The sequence below is a fragment of the Aulonocara stuartgranti genome (genome assembly GCF_965226115.1).
Source record: "Aulonocara stuartgranti genome assembly, chromosome: 1".
In the NCBI taxonomy this organism is placed as follows: domain Eukaryota; kingdom Metazoa; phylum Chordata; class Actinopteri; order Cichliformes; family Cichlidae; genus Aulonocara; species Aulonocara stuartgranti.
In genome coordinates this window covers 21366228-21384001 of record NC_138939.1, presented here as the reverse complement: position 1 = coordinate 21384001, position 17774 = coordinate 21366228, and the positions used below count along the sequence as shown (strand labels likewise).

General features: G+C 41.2%; 2 protein-coding genes across 2 annotated transcripts in view; both read left to right on the top strand.

Moving 5' to 3' along the window:
* The first annotated feature begins 219 nt into the window (after positions 1-219).
* copb1 (COPI coat complex subunit beta 1) lies at positions 220-8748 on the top strand. The gene is made up of 22 exons (XM_082527089.1): positions 220-366; positions 1816-1968; positions 2381-2610; positions 2774-2943; positions 3025-3139; positions 3256-3348; positions 3447-3584; positions 3725-3844; positions 4058-4165; positions 4282-4428; positions 4547-4692; positions 4851-4947; positions 5032-5192; positions 5298-5418; positions 5517-5744; positions 6226-6405; positions 6741-6885; positions 6994-7113; positions 7235-7380; positions 7634-7723; positions 8008-8163; positions 8499-8748. Exons 2-22 carry the CDS (start codon positions 1878-1880, stop codon positions 8556-8558), a joined length of 2862 nt encoding a protein of 953 aa, XP_082383215.1. The 5' UTR covers positions 220-366; positions 1816-1877; the 3' UTR covers positions 8559-8748.
* Positions 8749-11225: 2477 nt separating this feature from the next.
* Positions 11226-17774, top strand: part of rras2 (RAS related 2) — a 28076-nt gene continuing 21527 nt past the window's right edge. The window contains exon 1 of the mRNA XM_082508305.1: positions 11226-11828. Coding sequence (XP_082364431.1) covers positions 11727-11828 — 102 coding nt within the window. The 5' untranslated portion in view covers positions 11226-11726. The remainder of the gene's footprint in view (positions 11829-17774) is intronic.

Sequence of the window (17774 nt, the reverse complement as noted above, 5' to 3'; positions counted from 1 at the left end):
AACAATATATTCATTTAAAGTTGGCAGTATAAGATTAACGGCCTTTCTCGTGTTATTGTTAAGCAGAAAGAGAGGACCAGCTTGTTAGATTTTCTTTTTGTTTACTGATTGATTTTATTTTATTTTATTTTATTTTATTTTTTCATTTTTTTGCGTTTGTGTTGCACAGGCGTTCGGTTTGAGCCTTGTGGCGCACGGTAGCAGTGATGTGGCTCTCGGTAAAGTAATCTTCCACGTCACTAGGAAGTAGTGCAGAGCCGAGGGAGTGAGAGCTCGCCTGCGGGAGCTTTTGAGAAATTTTACAGATGTAAATATCTCAAACTGCACATCGAAGGTCACCTGGGAGGATAATAGTCCTGCAGATAGGTAGGTTTTGGGACTTATTTTTAACCAACATGAGTGACATTTGTTTCGCTGTCTGGTGGTAACTCATAAGCTCGTTAGCTAACGTTACTGTCCTCCATTTCATTGCTAACCGAAGCAAAAGCTAAACTCCTGTCAGCTAATTCTTGATAGTCAGCAGTTGGTTCTGTGTTTTAACCTAGAAAAACCAGCTTTGGGGACAACTAACTAATAAAAATGAGCAAAACCTTGCTATTTTAGCATTTTTGTCTTTACGCATGTAACGCCATTTAACCTGTTAGAAAGCTTATTAGCTGCGTGTCACTATTTTTTGACTTGTTAGCTTATGCTGTTTTGTGATGAAGGCAACCAAGATTTTCCGTAAAAAGCAGCTGAAAACTTTGATCTGACTTTAATTTTGAGAAGTAATTGTCGTTTTCAGGTTTAATCCAGACGTAGACTGAACACCAATCACCTGGTTCTCCAGGTTTCAGCTAGTAGTATGTTTTGCAATTCAGTTGTAGCTCTATAGCTAAATTCTAAAGCAACAGAAGTTAGCACAAAGTGCTTTACTGACACACTCATTTGTAATACAGGTCTCCTAGAACCCAACTAAAAACATGGAACTCACAAAAACAGACGGCAAAATAAAACTGCAGTTAAGGAGAAGCGAGAAACTAAGAATAAAAACATAATTAGATTTCAATATTGGTAAAAACATCCACACACGCACAAAAAGCAATGGAAAACATTTGCAATACGTTTGGCCAAATCATGATGAACTCTACTAAAAGCAGCTGAAATTGGGTATACCTTAGAGGTTCTTGTCCGGGAAGCCAGACTGCTTCATCGACTAGGGGCAATAACGATGGTCCAGTCACCTTAAGTTTTTAGGTGAGAAGATGGCTCTTTGAGCAGTTGTTGGGAGGATGACCTCAATGACTTGAAGGCAAAATATCACAGATTTAAAAGATTTCGATATATAGTGCAACCAAATCCACAGAGGGCCTTAAGAATGTGTAATATAAGTTTAACATTTATCCAAAACTGTACCCAGTGCAGCTGAGCTATTAAGGGAGTGGACTGATGTGCTGTAGTTTCTGAATATCTACAAGAGAAATTCTAGGACAAATTTATCCTACCACAGATTACCAGGGAAATGCTATTTGGAAACAGAAAAAAATGTGTACAAAAAGGCAACAACTTGATCTGACTAACTCAAACTACCACAGCTTTTATTTCAGATATAGATCAATTATAAGTATAGGACTTTATCAAATTGTGTGTATAAAATCTATGTGCTTTTATCTTGTGTGGAAACATGTTGATGATCATAGTTAGCATAAACAAAGAGGAAGAACTGGCAAACGTATTCCATGAGATTAGGTTAGTTTTGACTTCACTGAGATTTTTTCACCAGTGTAAATGTTTTCTCCATCACTGACGAAATCTGTTCTTTTTCTGTTTTCATAGGTATTATCCAGTGAGCAACATACATTTGGATTCTTCTAATCTGATACAAGCACAGCAGCAAAATGACAGCTGCAGAGAACGTTTGTTACACTCTGATCAATGTTGCCTCAGACTCAGAGCCCCCTTCTGAAGTCAGCCTAAAGGCAGATCTAGGTAACCATTTGCTGTAAAGTTTAATAACTTACCTCAAAATACAGTACAAAGGGAAAAATAGCCTTTCTCCACTTTTTTCTACATCTTAATGCATTTGTGATGTATGAGTGTTATTTTTATAGGCCATTATATAATGTCTGGTTTAGGGGAAAAACAGTTCAAATCTTTTTTTTTTTATAGATTAATTTTGATTCAAAGAAGCATTGTTGATGTATGACATCAAGCTTTGATCAGGATTGGTTTAACTTTTTTTGCATTAACATGCAAATAAGTCAGTGTCCTTTGGGGGGTAAAACCTCACAACGTCCTTTGAGAGTTTTTGGTGAAGTTTAGTATCAGATGAATTTAATTCGATGAAGACTAGTTTAAATAATAACTGATTGCTATGCTAAATATAATAATCTTTCTTTAGAAAAGGGAGAGATCAAGGCCAAAACTGAAGCCTTGAAGAAGGTCATCATCATGATCCTGAATGGCGAGAAGTTGCCGGGACTGCTGATGACTATAATCCGTTTTGTGCTGCCGCTTCAAGACCACACCATCAAGAAGCTGCTGCTGGTTTTCTGGGAGATTGTTCCCAAAACAACTCCTGATGGCAAACTCCTTCAGGAGATGATCCTGGTCTGTGATGCCTACAGGAAGGTAATCTAAGTGATATACTATCAGCTGCTATAAACAGTGCATTTTTAAATATACACATCAGGTTACACTATTTATTACTGCATAACTATAGCAATGGGGGAAAACTAAAGGTTAAAAAAAATCAGTTCAGCAATTCTAATTTTAAATATTTCTTCTATTTCAGGACCTGCAGCATCCCAATGAGTTCATCCGTGGCTCCACTCTGCGTTTCCTGTGCAAGCTGAAGGAGTCTGAGTTGCTTGAGCCTCTCATGCCAGCGATCCGGGCCTGCCTGGAGCACCGCCACAGTTATGTGCGCCGTAACGCTGTCCTGGCCATTTACACAATCTACAGGTACTAGCTGCTAAATATTATAACGTATAAATTTTGAACTGTATTCATCATGAACAACAACCAGCTCTGTTTGTTTTGTAGGAACTTTGAACATCTCATCCCAGATGCTCCAGAGCTGATCCATGATTTCCTGGTCAATGAGAAAGATGCCAGCTGTAAGAGAAATGCTTTCATGATGCTGATTCATGCAGACCAGGTCTGTAGCATATTGTCTGTTCTTTTCTTACTGTTTCTACTTTTACTTTTAGTCATACAGTAAATATGCCAAAGGTCTATCTCACACCTTGTCATTCATGCATTTATATGTTGCAGGATCGAGCTCTGGACTACCTCAGCACATGTATTGACCAAGTTCACACTTTTGGAGACATCCTCCAGCTGGTTATTGTGGAGCTGATTTACAAAGTGAGTCACAGCTTGTGGTGGTCATATCTAAACCTTTTAGCACAATGGATGATTTCACATCCAAGTTCTTGTTGTTTTTCTTTTTTCCCCTCTGTTAGGTTTGCCATGCTAACCCTTCTGAGCGTGCCCGTTTTATCCGTTGCATTTACAACCTGCTGCAGTCTTCCAGCCCGGCGGTTAAGTATGAGGCTGCTGGCACCCTTGTAACACTCTCCAGCGCTCCCACAGCCATTAAGGTACGTCATCAGTGTTTCAGTGGTTGTGTGTATGTCTTGTATCATTTATACAGTGCTTTATACATTGTATTACGTTTAGATAGATTGGTATCTTTGCTTTATTAAAGCTTGTATGCATTCTGTGCTTTGTTGGACTCTAGGCTGCTGCCCAGTGCTACATTGATTTGATCATCAAGGAGAGTGACAATAATGTGAAACTGATCGTTCTTGATCGTCTCATCGAACTGAAGGAGCATCCCACTCATGAGCGTGTGCTCCAGGTACGTCTCATAATGGCTTTTATTAGTTTTTCTAGCACTTAAGAAATAAAGTTGTTAGTGGCTCTTTCACTACAGAAACCATAAAAGGAAAGGAATGGTACCCAAAAGAAGTCTTTTTGAGATCATAAAATTTATTAGAAAATATACAAAAATTGTTATGTGTCAGTACCAACTGTGTTAAAAATTGGGTCTCACTAATACGTTTTCATTCAGGACCTTGTGATGGACATCCTGCGTGTTCTAAGCACTCCTGACCTGGAAGTCAGAAAGAAGACCTTACAGCTGGCGCTGGACCTTGTTTCATCCCGTAATGTAGAAGAGGTCTGTTGACATTTGCAGCTTTTGTGTATTTTTGTTGTTGCTTTTTTTGTTTTTGCATTGACACCTAGAAAAACTGGAATACAGTGTTAAAGTAGTGACTTCTGTCTGGCTGCTAGTTGGTGATTGTTTTGAAGAAAGAGGTGATCAAAACAAACAACGTAACAGAGCATGAAGACACTGATAAGTACAGGCAGCTCTTGGTGCGCACCCTCCACTCGTGTAGCGTGCGTTTTCCTGACATGGCAGCCAATGTCATACCTGTGGTGAGTTTCCTCTTATTTCCTTTTAAGATTCTCGTGATATCTTTAGATTTCTAAATATACATTTTTATCATAAATGGTCTTTAAAATAAAACATTTTCTATATGTTGATGTTTTACAGCTGATGGAATTCTTGAGTGACACTAATGAGGCAGCTGCTGCCGATGTGCTGGAGTTTGTGCGGGAAGCCATTCAGAGGTTTGACAACTTGAGACCCCTGATCATCGAGAAGATGCTGGAAGTCTTTCATGCCATCAGAACTGTCAAGTAAGTAATCCTGATGAGTCTAAAGAGCAGATGAAAGTCAATTCGTGGTTAAGAAACCATTGTATAGGCTGTGCTTGCTAAAGGGAAGTCACTACTTACTCTTTGATTGTGTAGCACTGTGATTGTTTATAAAGTTCATCACAATTGTCCTGTTTCAGGATTTACAGGGGGGCACTGTGGATCTTAGGAGAATACTGCAGCACCAAGGAAGACATCCAGAGTGTGATGACAGAAGTTCGCAGGTCCTTGGGAGAGGTATGTTTGTTCATTGTTGTCAGAATTACAAGTAACGCACGCTATTTTGATTAAAACGTTTATAATTGTCTCTCCCCGGGACAGATCCCAATTGTGGAGAATGAGATTAAGAAGGAGACCGGTGAGGTGAAGCCAGAAGATGAAGTGAGCGCAGCTCCAGCTCAGAAACTTGTGACAGAAATGGGCACTTATGTGACACAGAGTGCCCTCAGCTCCTCCAGGCCTTCAAAGAAGGAGGAAGACAGGTAAACACTGGACATCATGGAGGAAAAGCATTTTGCTAACACTGTATACCCTTCATTGTGCTGAATTTTCCATCCACCTCGCTCATTAAGAATTTGTTGTTCCAGACCTCCACTCAGAGGCTTCCTAATGGATGGAGACTTCTATGTGGCAGCTTCTTTGGCCACAACGCTGACCAAAGTGGCTTTGCGCTATGTTGCTCTTGTTCAAGATAAAAAGAAGCAAAATGTAAGTTATTCTTCCTTCATTTCAATAAAAGCACTTTTAATAATTTGCCCTACCTTTGCTTCTTCTGACCCCTGCTGTCTTGGTGCCCCCCCTTGCAGTCTTTTGTTGCAGAGGCCATGTTGATCATGGTCACTGTGCTGCACCTGGGTAAGTGCTCTCTGCCCAAGAAGCCAATTACAGACGACGATGTGGATCGCATCTCACTGTGCCTGAAGGTCCTGTCAGAGTGTTCACCACTTATGAATGACATTTTCAACAAGGAGTGTCGCAGATCCCTGTCACACATGCTGGCTGTCAGGCTGGAGGAAGAGAAGCTGTCACAGAAGGTAATGAAAGTTGACCTAAAACTCACCAACCTCGTTACACAGAAAATGAGCAAATTTTTGGTGCCAAATTTAATACGAAACCTGTGATATGTTTATAAGCCAACTTTTGTTTTCAAGAGCCTGCACCCTGATAGGTCTAAGGAGGAGTGTAGTAATATCACACCCCTAGATGATCATTTAAACCTGATGTGTATACACATAAGACTTTTGGGACTGATGGAAAACTTTTTTTTTTATAGTGCACCAGTTTCTCTTGACAGCAGCATTGTCTCTGTCTTTCCAGTTTCTCTTAGTTCTGCACAATAACATCTGTTTTTATTCTCTTTCTGTTGAACAACTGTTTCTTATGTCTTTTTTGTAACTTGCTATGCTGTGTTATTTTCACTATACTAGACTACATTATAGATACTTTTGTTGTTGTTCCATTGGGGTTGTTATTTCCTCCAAAAATAACCACATGTGTTTCTTCTTCTGACTACAGAAAGAGTCTGAGAAACGCAATGTAACGGTCCAGGCCGACGATCCAATATCCTTCATGCAGCTCACGGCCAAAAATGAGATGACTTCCAAGGAGGACCAGTTCCAGCTCAGCCTGCTGGCTGCTATGGGCAACACTCAGAGGAAGGAGGCCGCCGATCCTCTGGCATCGAAACTCAACAAGGTGCACCATACTTAACCCCTAAAAGCCTTTCCATAAAAGGAAACTGGAAATTAATGTGAGAGATAATGTTGGAGTAGTGCTTTTGAACAGAAAAAGAGGGAAAGGGACTGATTATTGCTGTTTGCGTGCATTTCAAGTTTACGGCTTAGTCTAACTTATTTACTGTTCATATTATTTCATATTATTGGCAACATGGCAGCAACCGCTGCTGAAGCCCTTCTTGTGCACATGCTTTGCTTTTAATAGGTTATTAAAAGATAATAAACTAGTGTTTAGGGAGTGCTTGTACTAGGTTGTTTATTAATCATTAAATGAATGCATTTTGTCCAACTTAGGTGACCCAGCTGACGGGCTTCTCAGATCCAGTCTATGCTGAAGCCTACGTTCATGTGAACCAGTATGACATTGTGCTGGATGTGCTGGTGGTCAATCAGACCAGTGATACTCTTCAGAACTGCACACTTGAGCTGGCCACTTTAGGTTAGTGTAGTTTTTTCAACTTCTGTGAAAATATGTTTTTTTTTCTCTCATTTAGGCTGTACACATTTGGGTTTCTACTATAATGTAATTCAACTTTCTGTCCTGCAGGCGATCTTAAGTTGGTTGAGAAGCCTTCACCTTTAACTCTGGCACCTCATGATTTTGCTAACATCAAGGCCAATGTGAAGGTGGCATCAACAGAGAATGGCATTATATTTGGAAACATCGGTAAAAGAATTTTTGACTATTTTTAGCATCACATCTCAAGTCACACCTTTTTTTCTTTCTTTTTTTTCTCTAAATGCATTTTTTAAATTAATTGTGGGGATGTCTGGATTCTTCTTTTCAGTCTACGATGTGTCAGGAGCTGCTAGCGACAGAAACTGCGTTGTCCTCAGCGACATCCATATTGACATCATGGACTACATCCAGCCAGCCTCCTGCACTGATGCAGAATTCAGACAGATGTGGGCAGAGTTTGAGTGGGAAAACAAGGTAAACTTAAGGGGTTAAAACACATTCCTGAAAGCTGACTCGTTTTGCAAAAAGTGGGACATGTTAAAGTTCTCTCTCTCTCTCTCTCTCTCTCTCTCTCTCTCTCTCTCTCTCTCTCTCTCTCTCTCTCTCTCTCTCTCTCTCTCTCTCTCTCTCTCTCTCTCTCTCTCTTTTTTTTTTTTTTTTTTTAAATGGGTTTAGTTGATGCACATTCAACTAACATTGAGCACTGATTGTCCTTTCTTTATTGTAGGTGACAGTGAACACCAACATCACTGAGCTGAACGAGTATCTCCAGCATATCCTCAAGTCCACCAACATGAAGTGTTTGACTCCTGAAAAGGTTGGTATGAGAACATTTTGTAAACCACAGACTAAGGAAAGTAAACAACCTTTTAAATCTTGGCAGCTTTCCCAAATACAAATAACAAGGGTAATTAAAATTTTTGGCACCAGTGCACATCGGAAAGAATCATTAGCGGCCGTATAGCAGGATAGTTTCTTGTGCTGACTATATAAAGAATATATGTAAACATAAGACATGCCAGTGCTTCCTTATAAGATGAATGTGCAGATACTGTGATGTTGTTTGTTGTTCTTAACCAACGTTCTTCTCTCATAAACAAGGCTCTGTCTGGCTTCTGTGGCTTCATGGCGGCCAACCTTTATGCTCGTTCTATCTTTGGAGAAGATGCCCTGGCTAATGTCAGCATTGAGAAGCCTTTCCACCTGGGGCCCGATGCACCTGTCAATGGACACATACGCATTAGAGCTAAAAGTCAGGTAGGTCACAGCTGCCACACCGTGAACTCTTAAGAATCTGAGAGGTAAAGGCTAGGTGGACTTTATTTCCCCTCAGTAAAGCAATGCATCCATTTGTAAAAATATCACATGACTGATTTGATTTGAAATAATTGATCAGTTCTGCAAGTATTTGCACAGTGACACAGTTTTTGCCTCTCTAAAGTACCCCAAGTGTGGACTTTCATCCTTAAATGCACGCAGTTAACAAAAAATTTGCATTTAATAATCTCCAAATGCTGATGGATTTCACTGTATTTTAAATATGCTAATATGTAGCATGTGTCGCAGCTAACCCTCTTTCCTTTGTTCCACAGGGGATGGCCCTGAGTCTGGGTGACAAGATCAACCTCTCCCAAAAAAAGGCAAATGTCTGAAACAGCTACTGTTCTGTGTCACCTAACTTACTGTTTGATCATCGTCATAGCAGATATGAACTATTATATGGTCAGTTACTTCTGTGCTCTATATTTTTTAACATCACCTCTTTCTGAAAACTACATCTCAGCAATGTGCTTTCGCTGTCCTGTTTCATTTTCAATAAATGTATTGAAATAATGTCCAAAAGATGCTCTGTGGTGTTTTCATTGAGTTAAGAGCCTTTTTTTCTTATTAAAACCTCATTATTTTTATTTTTTTTTTATTTTTATTTTTTTTCAAAATAGTGCAATTTACAAATGAAACTTAAGACAGTATATGCAAAAGATAGGGAATTCCAGTTCAATTCAGTAAGAAAAGGGTAAAAAAATTCTCTAGTACCTCCCAGAACCACTAAGGTTCATATTGAATTTGATATTCTTAAAGGCATAAGACGGAAAAACATCCAAACTAAAACAATGATCTTTAAATAAGTGTGTACCCTTTTTATAGGGTCAGTATAAGGCTTCCTGGGGTGACTGTTGATGAGATTTGGTGCTTTATAAATAAAATTGAATTGAATTTTGGAGATGGCAGGGAGGAGCAGTGGTTAGTAATAGGTTTGAATCAGCTGGCTGGAGCCTTTCATTGTAAAGATTCTAAATTGGGCATAGGTGTGAGTGTGACCGGTTGTCTGCTTGTCCCTGTGTTATCCCTGTGACAGATTAGCAACCTGTGCAGGGTGCACCCCACCCACTGTGACAGCTGGGAGCATCTCCAGCACAACGGTAACCCAGAAATGTAGTTGGACTGTATGCCTTCTTTTGGAAAATATGGAAAGTTGTGCTGTACCTGCCTTAATGTGCATGACAGTAGATGTTTAGTAATAATCTTTAAAGAAGCTGTTACAATTACCTAAAGGACGTTGTGCCCCAAAGTGAAGAGAGTGTCTAGCTTGTGATGGTAGCTCTGGGATCTAATTAGAATTCCTCAGATTCCTTCCACAATATCTCCCACAGTGGGGTAACTGATTGGAATTTGTACTGCCAGTACCTCTAAACTGACGACATCACCTTGAAAATGTCTGTCTACATGCATAACCTGGGCAAGAACATAAATTCTTTTAACCTCAGGTAATATATTGCCAAGATTTGAATTGAACTCTGAGCCATCTGCAAGTTTCACTGTCAGCGTGATAATGAGATGGAGATAGATTAGTGCTGGCACAGGCCTCCATATTCCACTCGCCCTCCAGTTTATTATTTATGAGTAAAGGGATATTTCTGGCAGTAGGCCAGATTAAAGGGTCACCACCCCAGTCATACATTTACAGTATCTGTAAAAATCTCCCCCCAGGGTTTTTAGATAAAGGCTGAAAGGTGGCGTTGAGGTCAGACCTTCAACTGTGAAAATAAACAGCCAACTCCAACTGCCGTGTGCACAGCACAGACTGTCTGGTTCGGGTATAGTTATTATGAGAATCACAGCTACACCTTCTAACACAAGGCATGACTTTGGCATTGTGCTTTTGGGTGATTTTCTTGCTTTGCCACATCAATATGTAGACACAAAGTGTTCATGCTAAACACAGGATCACTGTCACAATTCCTCCAAATTTTAAGAAGGTTTGGGTGATATAATATTTTGTATTATATTTTAAAACCACTCTGGTACGACTGAAACTGACAGCACTCACCATGTAAACCATTTGGAGGGAGTCTTGATGCATGCTCAATCATCCAGTGGGTAGTTTCAGTCATTCTGCAAATGTACTGTTTATAAGATTGGGGAAACCTGCAGTCAGCTGAGACTGAAGAAGTCACTTGGATGAGTGACGAAACGTTTCTCCCACAAAACGCTACGTCCAGATGAACAGAATCAACTTTTGGAGATTTGGAGGGAGTTTTTTTTAAGGCCCCGCGTTTTCTCTTTTCTGACACCGGGTGGCGCCACGGGTCCCAAAGCCATGTGGTGTTTTATGTTTTGTTGTTGTTGTTGTTTTAATGCAGTTAAACATTGGATTTAGCACGAAGTGAGACACGATTTACGCGCTGACAACACAAGTAGGGACTTTTGCGCAATGAAATAAAAGGTTGTAATTTAGACGAACTGGTATGAGTCCGTTTCAACAAGGGAAAAAACAAAAAGAAAACACAAATCACAGTCCACCACTTTCAATTTCCACCTGCGTGATGAGTTATGACGCCGCATATAAAGTGCACACATGTGCGCATTTTATAGTAAATTGCGGGGCAGCAGCAGGCGTGTGTGCAGCGTGCAGAAATACTCCTGCAAACATCACTTTTACTGCATTTCCTCCGTTTGCTTTATCTGTCCACAAAACCTATTTTTCCCCACTGTGCTGGAAAAGGTTTTTTTTTTTTTTTTTTAAATAATTGAATATTAAAATAAGTGATTTTTTTCTAATTAAATCTATCTAAAATTGGATGTCGCGCACAGCACAAATAAAATGTTTAAATCCGACTAAGCTGTGGAAATATTGTAGATAACATATCAAGAAACGTCACCCTGAGTTTGTTTGTTTTTTTTTTTTACAGTTTTTATTTTTTTATTCATTGGACTGAAAAGTAAAGAAACTAGTAACTTCCAGCATGTTTAAACCATATTTACGTTGCGACGACGACGGCCACGGGGCGCGTTATCGCTGCGTAATTGGCTGTAATTACAGCGAGCAGACAGCGCAGAGCCATTTGAGGACAGGAATGTGACTGCAGGGTGCATGATATTAGTGTCAGGGCAGAGCTGCAGAGTGGGTTGAGGTCTACTTGCGTCGGTGTGTGTGCGTGCAGGAGGGTGTTGAAGCAGTTTGCAGACTGCCTCTAGAAACAGCCCCTAGCGTCAGACATCAGTATTAGCCTGGCTGATTACTCTTAACTATCGGATCAGCATCTTGAACGGTGCAGTGTTGGCGAGCCCGAAACGCGGTCAGGCGTATGGACAGTCGGTGGTAGCTCCGATCGGGATCCCTCTTCGTTTACATCCCTACAACTAAATAAAAAGAGAAAGGGGGGCTGCTGCACAGGCGAGACTGTTTCGGCACGTAGCTGGCCTCTGTATCTGCGTTCCGGTGCCTCCAACTACGAGGGCCTCTTCAGTTTACAGGGGGAAAAGTGGGTGTTTGCTGCTTCACTGGTGTTTCGGCAGCGGCAGCGGCGGTGGTGTCCTCGATGGCAGGCTGGAAGGACGGCTCGGTGCAGGAGAAGTATCGCCTGGTTGTGGTCGGAGGAGGTGGCGTCGGGAAATCAGCCCTGACTATCCAGTTTATTCAGGTCAGTAGCGGTAAACCTTGCAGTTGAAGCGAATGTAAGCCTCGCTCTGATTTCCACGCTCGCCCGAAAAAACACGGCCAAACAAGGAGGGAGAGGCCGGACACGGGTTCCGTCCGTAAACGGACACCGGGGTCTGTTTTTCCTCACTACTTTGCCGAGGCCTGCGACTGTCGGACGGATGGGGAGGTTTTGGAGAATTAAACGTCTGTCACTTTAACGCGACGATTTCCGAGAGGACCACTTCCACTTTGCAGTTTGTACAGCCGCTAGTCATAAGAGAAAGGAAAGTGGGTCTTTGGAGCTTAAAGAGTTGTCCTATTTTCTTGTACCTAAGTTTCCCTACAAAGTAAAGCAGCGGATTTAGAGTTCGTGCTAAGTTGTTAGAAGTCCTGTGATTTTCTTTGAGAGGGGGTGCACTGGCCCACCAAGCCACACAATGTAATACTTCAAATAGAAGGATGCAAAAGCTGTACAACGTTGGTACATTGGTGTCTCTCTGTGTCACTCTCAAGAGGAAAAAGTGCGTTTGAGTTCTTTTTAAGTGCCACCAAAACGGATCCTCCAGATCTCACTGGAAATATGTGAACTAGACAGAGAAAATCCGTTCAGGTTGGGTGACTGTAAAATAAGCAGCAGCTGCACAAAATGTCCAGTGAGAGATGATTAACTTTTGTGCTCTGATGCAGAGTCTCACCAGGTCTGCTGGTTAACCTCGTTTCAAGCTGAAACCAAAGGCAAGCAAGCGCACTAATATAGATAATCTATAGAAATGAAAGGTTGCTTCCACCACTCTTAATCAGTTTTACAGCAGCCTGCTTGAAGAAAACTTGCTGGGTGTCACATATAAAAGGCGTGTAAACAGTTTACCTCCCTGTAATGCCTGGTTGCATTCCAGCACAGTGCAGACACTGCTCTGACCTTCCAGGCTTTCATAATCGCCATTTAGGAGAGGGCCCAAACACACACACACACACACACACACACACACACACACACACACACACACACACACACACTGTAAGAAAGAGATGACATTCTTTGCCCTTTGCCTTGTGTGTGTGTGTGTCCCACCATGGTGTCACTGTGTTACTGATGCTTGCTCTGGATTGCAGGAGACAAGACAGGCAGGCAGCTGTGTGTCTCCACACTGACAGACAATAGTTGGGGGGGTGGATTGTGAAGCTTGTGAGCAAATGTGTGTGTTGGGTGGGTGGGGGAGAGTTGTATCCTAATGAGGGTTCAAAAAGCTCATTAACTGCATACCAAGTAGGAAGGGATCAGATAGACCTGAACTGGGTGGAAACACTTGAGATGTTATGGTAACACCACTGGAATAACGCTGATAATGTCATTGTGAATTTTCTCATTTGTAGTTTTGCTTGTCATATGTAATAATCGTTTAAAACGTGCTTCATATATGCACGAGGTGGGCCTGGATTTAGTAATAAAGTTTTCTCTAAGGTCTCACAGACTCATTTTCAAATCAGCTAACTGACTGCTGACTGAGGATTTTGCTTGGATGTCCCCTTTTCAGTTAATCACCGTGTGTGTTTTTCTTACTGCCGGCTTGCATGTCTTGTGCCGTGATGGTGATAGAAATAGTAGGGTTAGGGGAGAACTGACAAACTCTTCAGAGGTTTCAAGAAGTCGCCTGCTGTGCTGTGTTGGGGTGGACCTGACAGCTGGTTGTGAAGTCGAGGCGATACTCAGAACTATGCTGAGTGTTGTGAGTTTGAGGGTGTGTGTGTGTGTGGTGGTGGGGTGGGGGTGGAGGGGTCGGAGGGTGTCTGAGTCAGCCTGGATGGGTTAATGGTCACGGACCATGTGGAATTTGGCCCTTTGGCAGAGGAAGTCCCTCTACTGCTGCTCTTAGGGCCTCCTAGTTCTGTATGGAAAAACATGACCTGCTTCCTGAATCACTGGAATTCTGTGCACGTGTGCGTTTGTGTGTGTGTGTGTGTGTGTGTGTTAGTTGTCACTTTGACTAGCACTAATTTTAGTTTTATGTGTTTTACCAAAAACATAAAATACTCGATGAAGTGACTGCAAGTGTCTCAAGTCTCAATATATCCCAAATACCCTTCTTTGGTTAGATTTCTCTTTAGCAAACGCTCTTTTTCCACTAATAGATTTTTCCTACATTGCTCATTAATGTGCTTTTAATCACCTTCATGGTATGAAATATTGCTCATAGTTTTAGCCTCAGCTGCTGGTGAAACAGGTTAACGTCATTTATTATCTTGTCAGTAACCCTCTGAGGTCAGAGTCGTCATCAGTGACAACTCCAACCCTAACCCTGACCCACATCCTGTACTATCAGAACTTGTTGTTCTACGGTTTCAAAAAACAATTGTTCCCTCAAGTGTTTGGAATTGGGGAACAAAAAAAAAGTTTGGATTTCTTTAGAAAAGTGCGGTGGGTTATGGTTAGGATTGGGGATCATGACAGATTAAGACTGTGACTAGAAGATCTACTTCTAATAAACCAGTAACAATGAGATATTTATGGTATTTTGTTATCTACTTCCATTGGATCCATATATTTAGATCATCCTCTTGTGGCATCACAGTTTAGAATTTTGTTTGTGTGCTGAAATGTTTATCGTTGTTGTTCGTGTGTTGGGGTGGCTGTGGGTGACCACAATGCACCAGCACAGTAGCATTTTTAAAAGCACTTCATCAATGTGGCCAATCATCTGATGTCAGCTTTTATATTTATTCCGCGAGCACATTTTAATCACTTGCTAGTCCTAAGGTGTATTAGCTAATGTTGATCTTGAGGTTCCCGAGCAGCTCAAATAAAAGACTTTTTGGGGAGTCAGAACATGAAAGATGATGTCGCTAGCAATAACAAAGAGTGGCAGGTCCCTGGCTGCTGGCCACCCTAATGCCAAGCATTAGACTCAAGTTGAAATAGCGTTAGGATGACATAACATTGAGTCATCTGACAAAAGTTGTTGAACACTGCGTGTTGTTTAATGTGACGTCTGCGGGGCAGGAAGCATCCCAAGTAAGGGAAAAGATGACTCACATTAGCCATGTGAGCACTGCATGTGGGTTGCGTCTGTGCCTTTTTTGTGCCTGAAATAATGGTATATTAGAAACCCTTCTCAATTTACTCTGGGTTACCAGAGAAGCCGCCAGCATGAGACAGCTCTAGAAATGTTGAGGTGAAGCGTGGTGTTGTTTTCTCACATGCTTGCTAATATTAGCATGATGGCAGCCCCTGGCCATGGAGATTCATAAATGAGAGCAAAACATCCTGACTGATCAAGTCCAGACAGATTAGCTGAGGATTTATGTAGACCTCAGCTGGATTTACAGCTAAAGCACGTGTTCTCCAGTTTCTTTAATACACACCCTCATTACATGCATCTCTCATAACTTCTAAAATGGATTTGATTAGTCAGATATGAAAACTTTCAAGAGACATGTTGCCAAAAGTAGCAGCTCAGTAGGGGAAAAAAAGGCTGGATTATGAGGGCAGCAGCCCTGGTTGAGCATGTGGAGGCAGGATATGGCTGTAATAGTAGTGTTTGAGTAGAAATGTGGAGGGTGCCATTTCAGAAACAGCCACAGGTGTCTGGGCTTTGCAACAATGTTTTGGTGAATGTGTGTTTTGAGAGATTGTTTTATGTATTTCCACACAGTGCATGCTCTCAGCCCATTTTTAAATACGGGCGGTTTGTAGCTTTTTGTAGGGCTTAGTCATATGCCAAATACCATACCAATGAGTGCAAACAGCTCCATTCACTGGATATTCTGACTGGTGTTTTTTCTTTTATAAGGAAGTTTATGTCTTTTTGTTATGTCTCGTGCAAGCTGAGGATTATATTTGCTTTCAGATGCAGACACGGACACCTGCAGACACCAGACAAGTAGTTATTTCTGTCTGCTTTTTCAAAGACCGCTTGAAATTTTCCTAATAAACTCCACTCGGCTTTGCTTTTATGAACTTTGGGATGCCTCCATAGGCAGAGGCGGTCATTTATCATTTGAAAAATCGATAGGTCAGCGGTTTGATACCCGGCTGCTCCAGTCTAGACATTGAAGTATCTATAGGCAATAAAGTGCTGTATGTGTGCATGATTGCATTGGCTGTGGTAAAAAGTTCTTTGACTGCTTAATTAAAGTAAAAAAAAAAGTGCTTTATACAGGGAAAGTATAACATTCTCCTAAAACTGACCAGTATAACAGTAAACTCATTTTAAGTGTAGGATGTGGCAGATGTGTGTGTGTGGGGGTAGGTGAGGAGAATAACTGTTTGTTTAACACTATTGAGTGGTCACACCTTGGCTTCTCACAGAGTGGAGCCTCAGTGAGAGCAAATAAGCCCCTCAGTAACTTTCACCATAGACTCAATATTGAGTCATCTTATGTCACCCACTGGTTTGAGATGGCATTTTGGCTGCTGGAGTCTCCATTTCGGAGCTTGAAGTGGACATATTAACAGAAGAAGATTGTGATAACTTGCTAGCTTGGTTAGCAAAGCTAGAGGTGGGAATTACTAAAACCTGCCATAAGAATGTTGCAACCTGTTCAGTCTCCTTGCGATCAAAAGTAGTCATGAGTGTCCAACACGCAGAAGGTCTGGGCAACCGTTTAGTCACTACAAGTTGGAATTGTGTATAAAATATTAGCAAAAGAAAATTTATCAGAAAATTATGGACTTCAAATTTCACGCAGCACTATCCCTCAGAAGTTTAATTGTAAACAATTGCCATAGACCTACTGTTTTTGCGAGCGGTTTCACAGCCTGTTTGTCTATGAATCATCAATCAAACAGACAATATTTGTGTTGTGTAAACAGCAGGCGGTGTGCACTCTATATCATAGCTGGCTGGAAAGAAAAAAATTAATAGTGGGTAGTTGTCATTCTGGTGGCTTACTGAGAGTCAGATTACTATAAGCGCTCAGTGCTACACTCACATCAATACCTGTTTCATGTTTATGAGTTCCAGTAAGATTTAGACTGCTGGGTTTAAAGCAACAGTTTCCTTTCCACCTTCTCTGCCGTATTTGAATCTTTTGGTGCTATGTTATTCTCAGTCTTTATCACTTTTCCACTCAAATTCTCTGTTAACACTTTCCACTTGCTTGGGGTCGTTCTGTAAAGATGGCAGATTTCATGTTTTTTAAGGACAGTGGACCAATTCTAATATGGCACCATAGCCAGATGTGCTCAGGTTCTTCCAGTGTAACTTCATCCACTATCCCTTGCTGATCTTAAGCGGTCAATTTGTATTCTGCACTGCCGCTCTCCTTCACTCATGTGAAAACAATATGCAAGTCTACATACTTAATTATACTTCTTAATGTATCTCACTTCAGTGAATATTAAACTCTATCCAGATATAACCTGTAAGGCATACAGTTAATTCATAAATGCTTTTTTTAATGTGACCAGCCAAGTATGAATTCAGGAAATCATGTCATTTGTGCCTTTGTAGCGCTGCAAGAACAAATGTTGTAATGTATAGAGAAAACATAACTGTACACATGAATGCCAGAGGTTCTTTGACACAGAGAAACATCAGTTGTTGTTGCAGTGCACTGTTGTATCTTTACTGATGCTCACCGATGGCTGAGTGTCAAGCTGCAGATTTGTGCTGTCCGATTTGTCTTTGTGTCGTAGGCTGCTATGAGTATTTCAACATCAAGATCCCCTAAGTAAGACTTTAAATGCAGGGGATGAACGCAATCCCATTGCTGAGGTAATTTAGCTGTATCTGGCAAAATGCCTAGCAACACACCAAAGGAATGTACACGAGAAGAAGTTCAGGATCCATAAAGACACTCCCACCCATCTGGGAAAGCTCAAGAGACTAGTAGGTCATTCCCTTTGCTCCACGCTAATGAGAACCTAATGACTATCCAGGGAGGAAGACCACTGTTAATCAGCAAAAATTAAATGGGCATCACAGTCATTAATGCATTGCGCAAAACA

Coding starts and splice junctions, on each gene's coding strand:
- copb1 (XM_082527089.1), top strand. CDS start 1,878: ATGACAGCTGCAGAGAACGTTTGTTACACTCTGATCAATGTTGCCTCA. Junction 2,944..3,024: donor GCCATTTACACAATCTACAG/GTACTAGCTGCT, acceptor TTTGTTTTGTAG/GAACTTTGAACATCTCATCC. Junction 3,140..3,255: donor TGCTGATTCATGCAGACCAG/GTCTGTAGCATA, acceptor TATATGTTGCAG/GATCGAGCTCTGGACTACCT.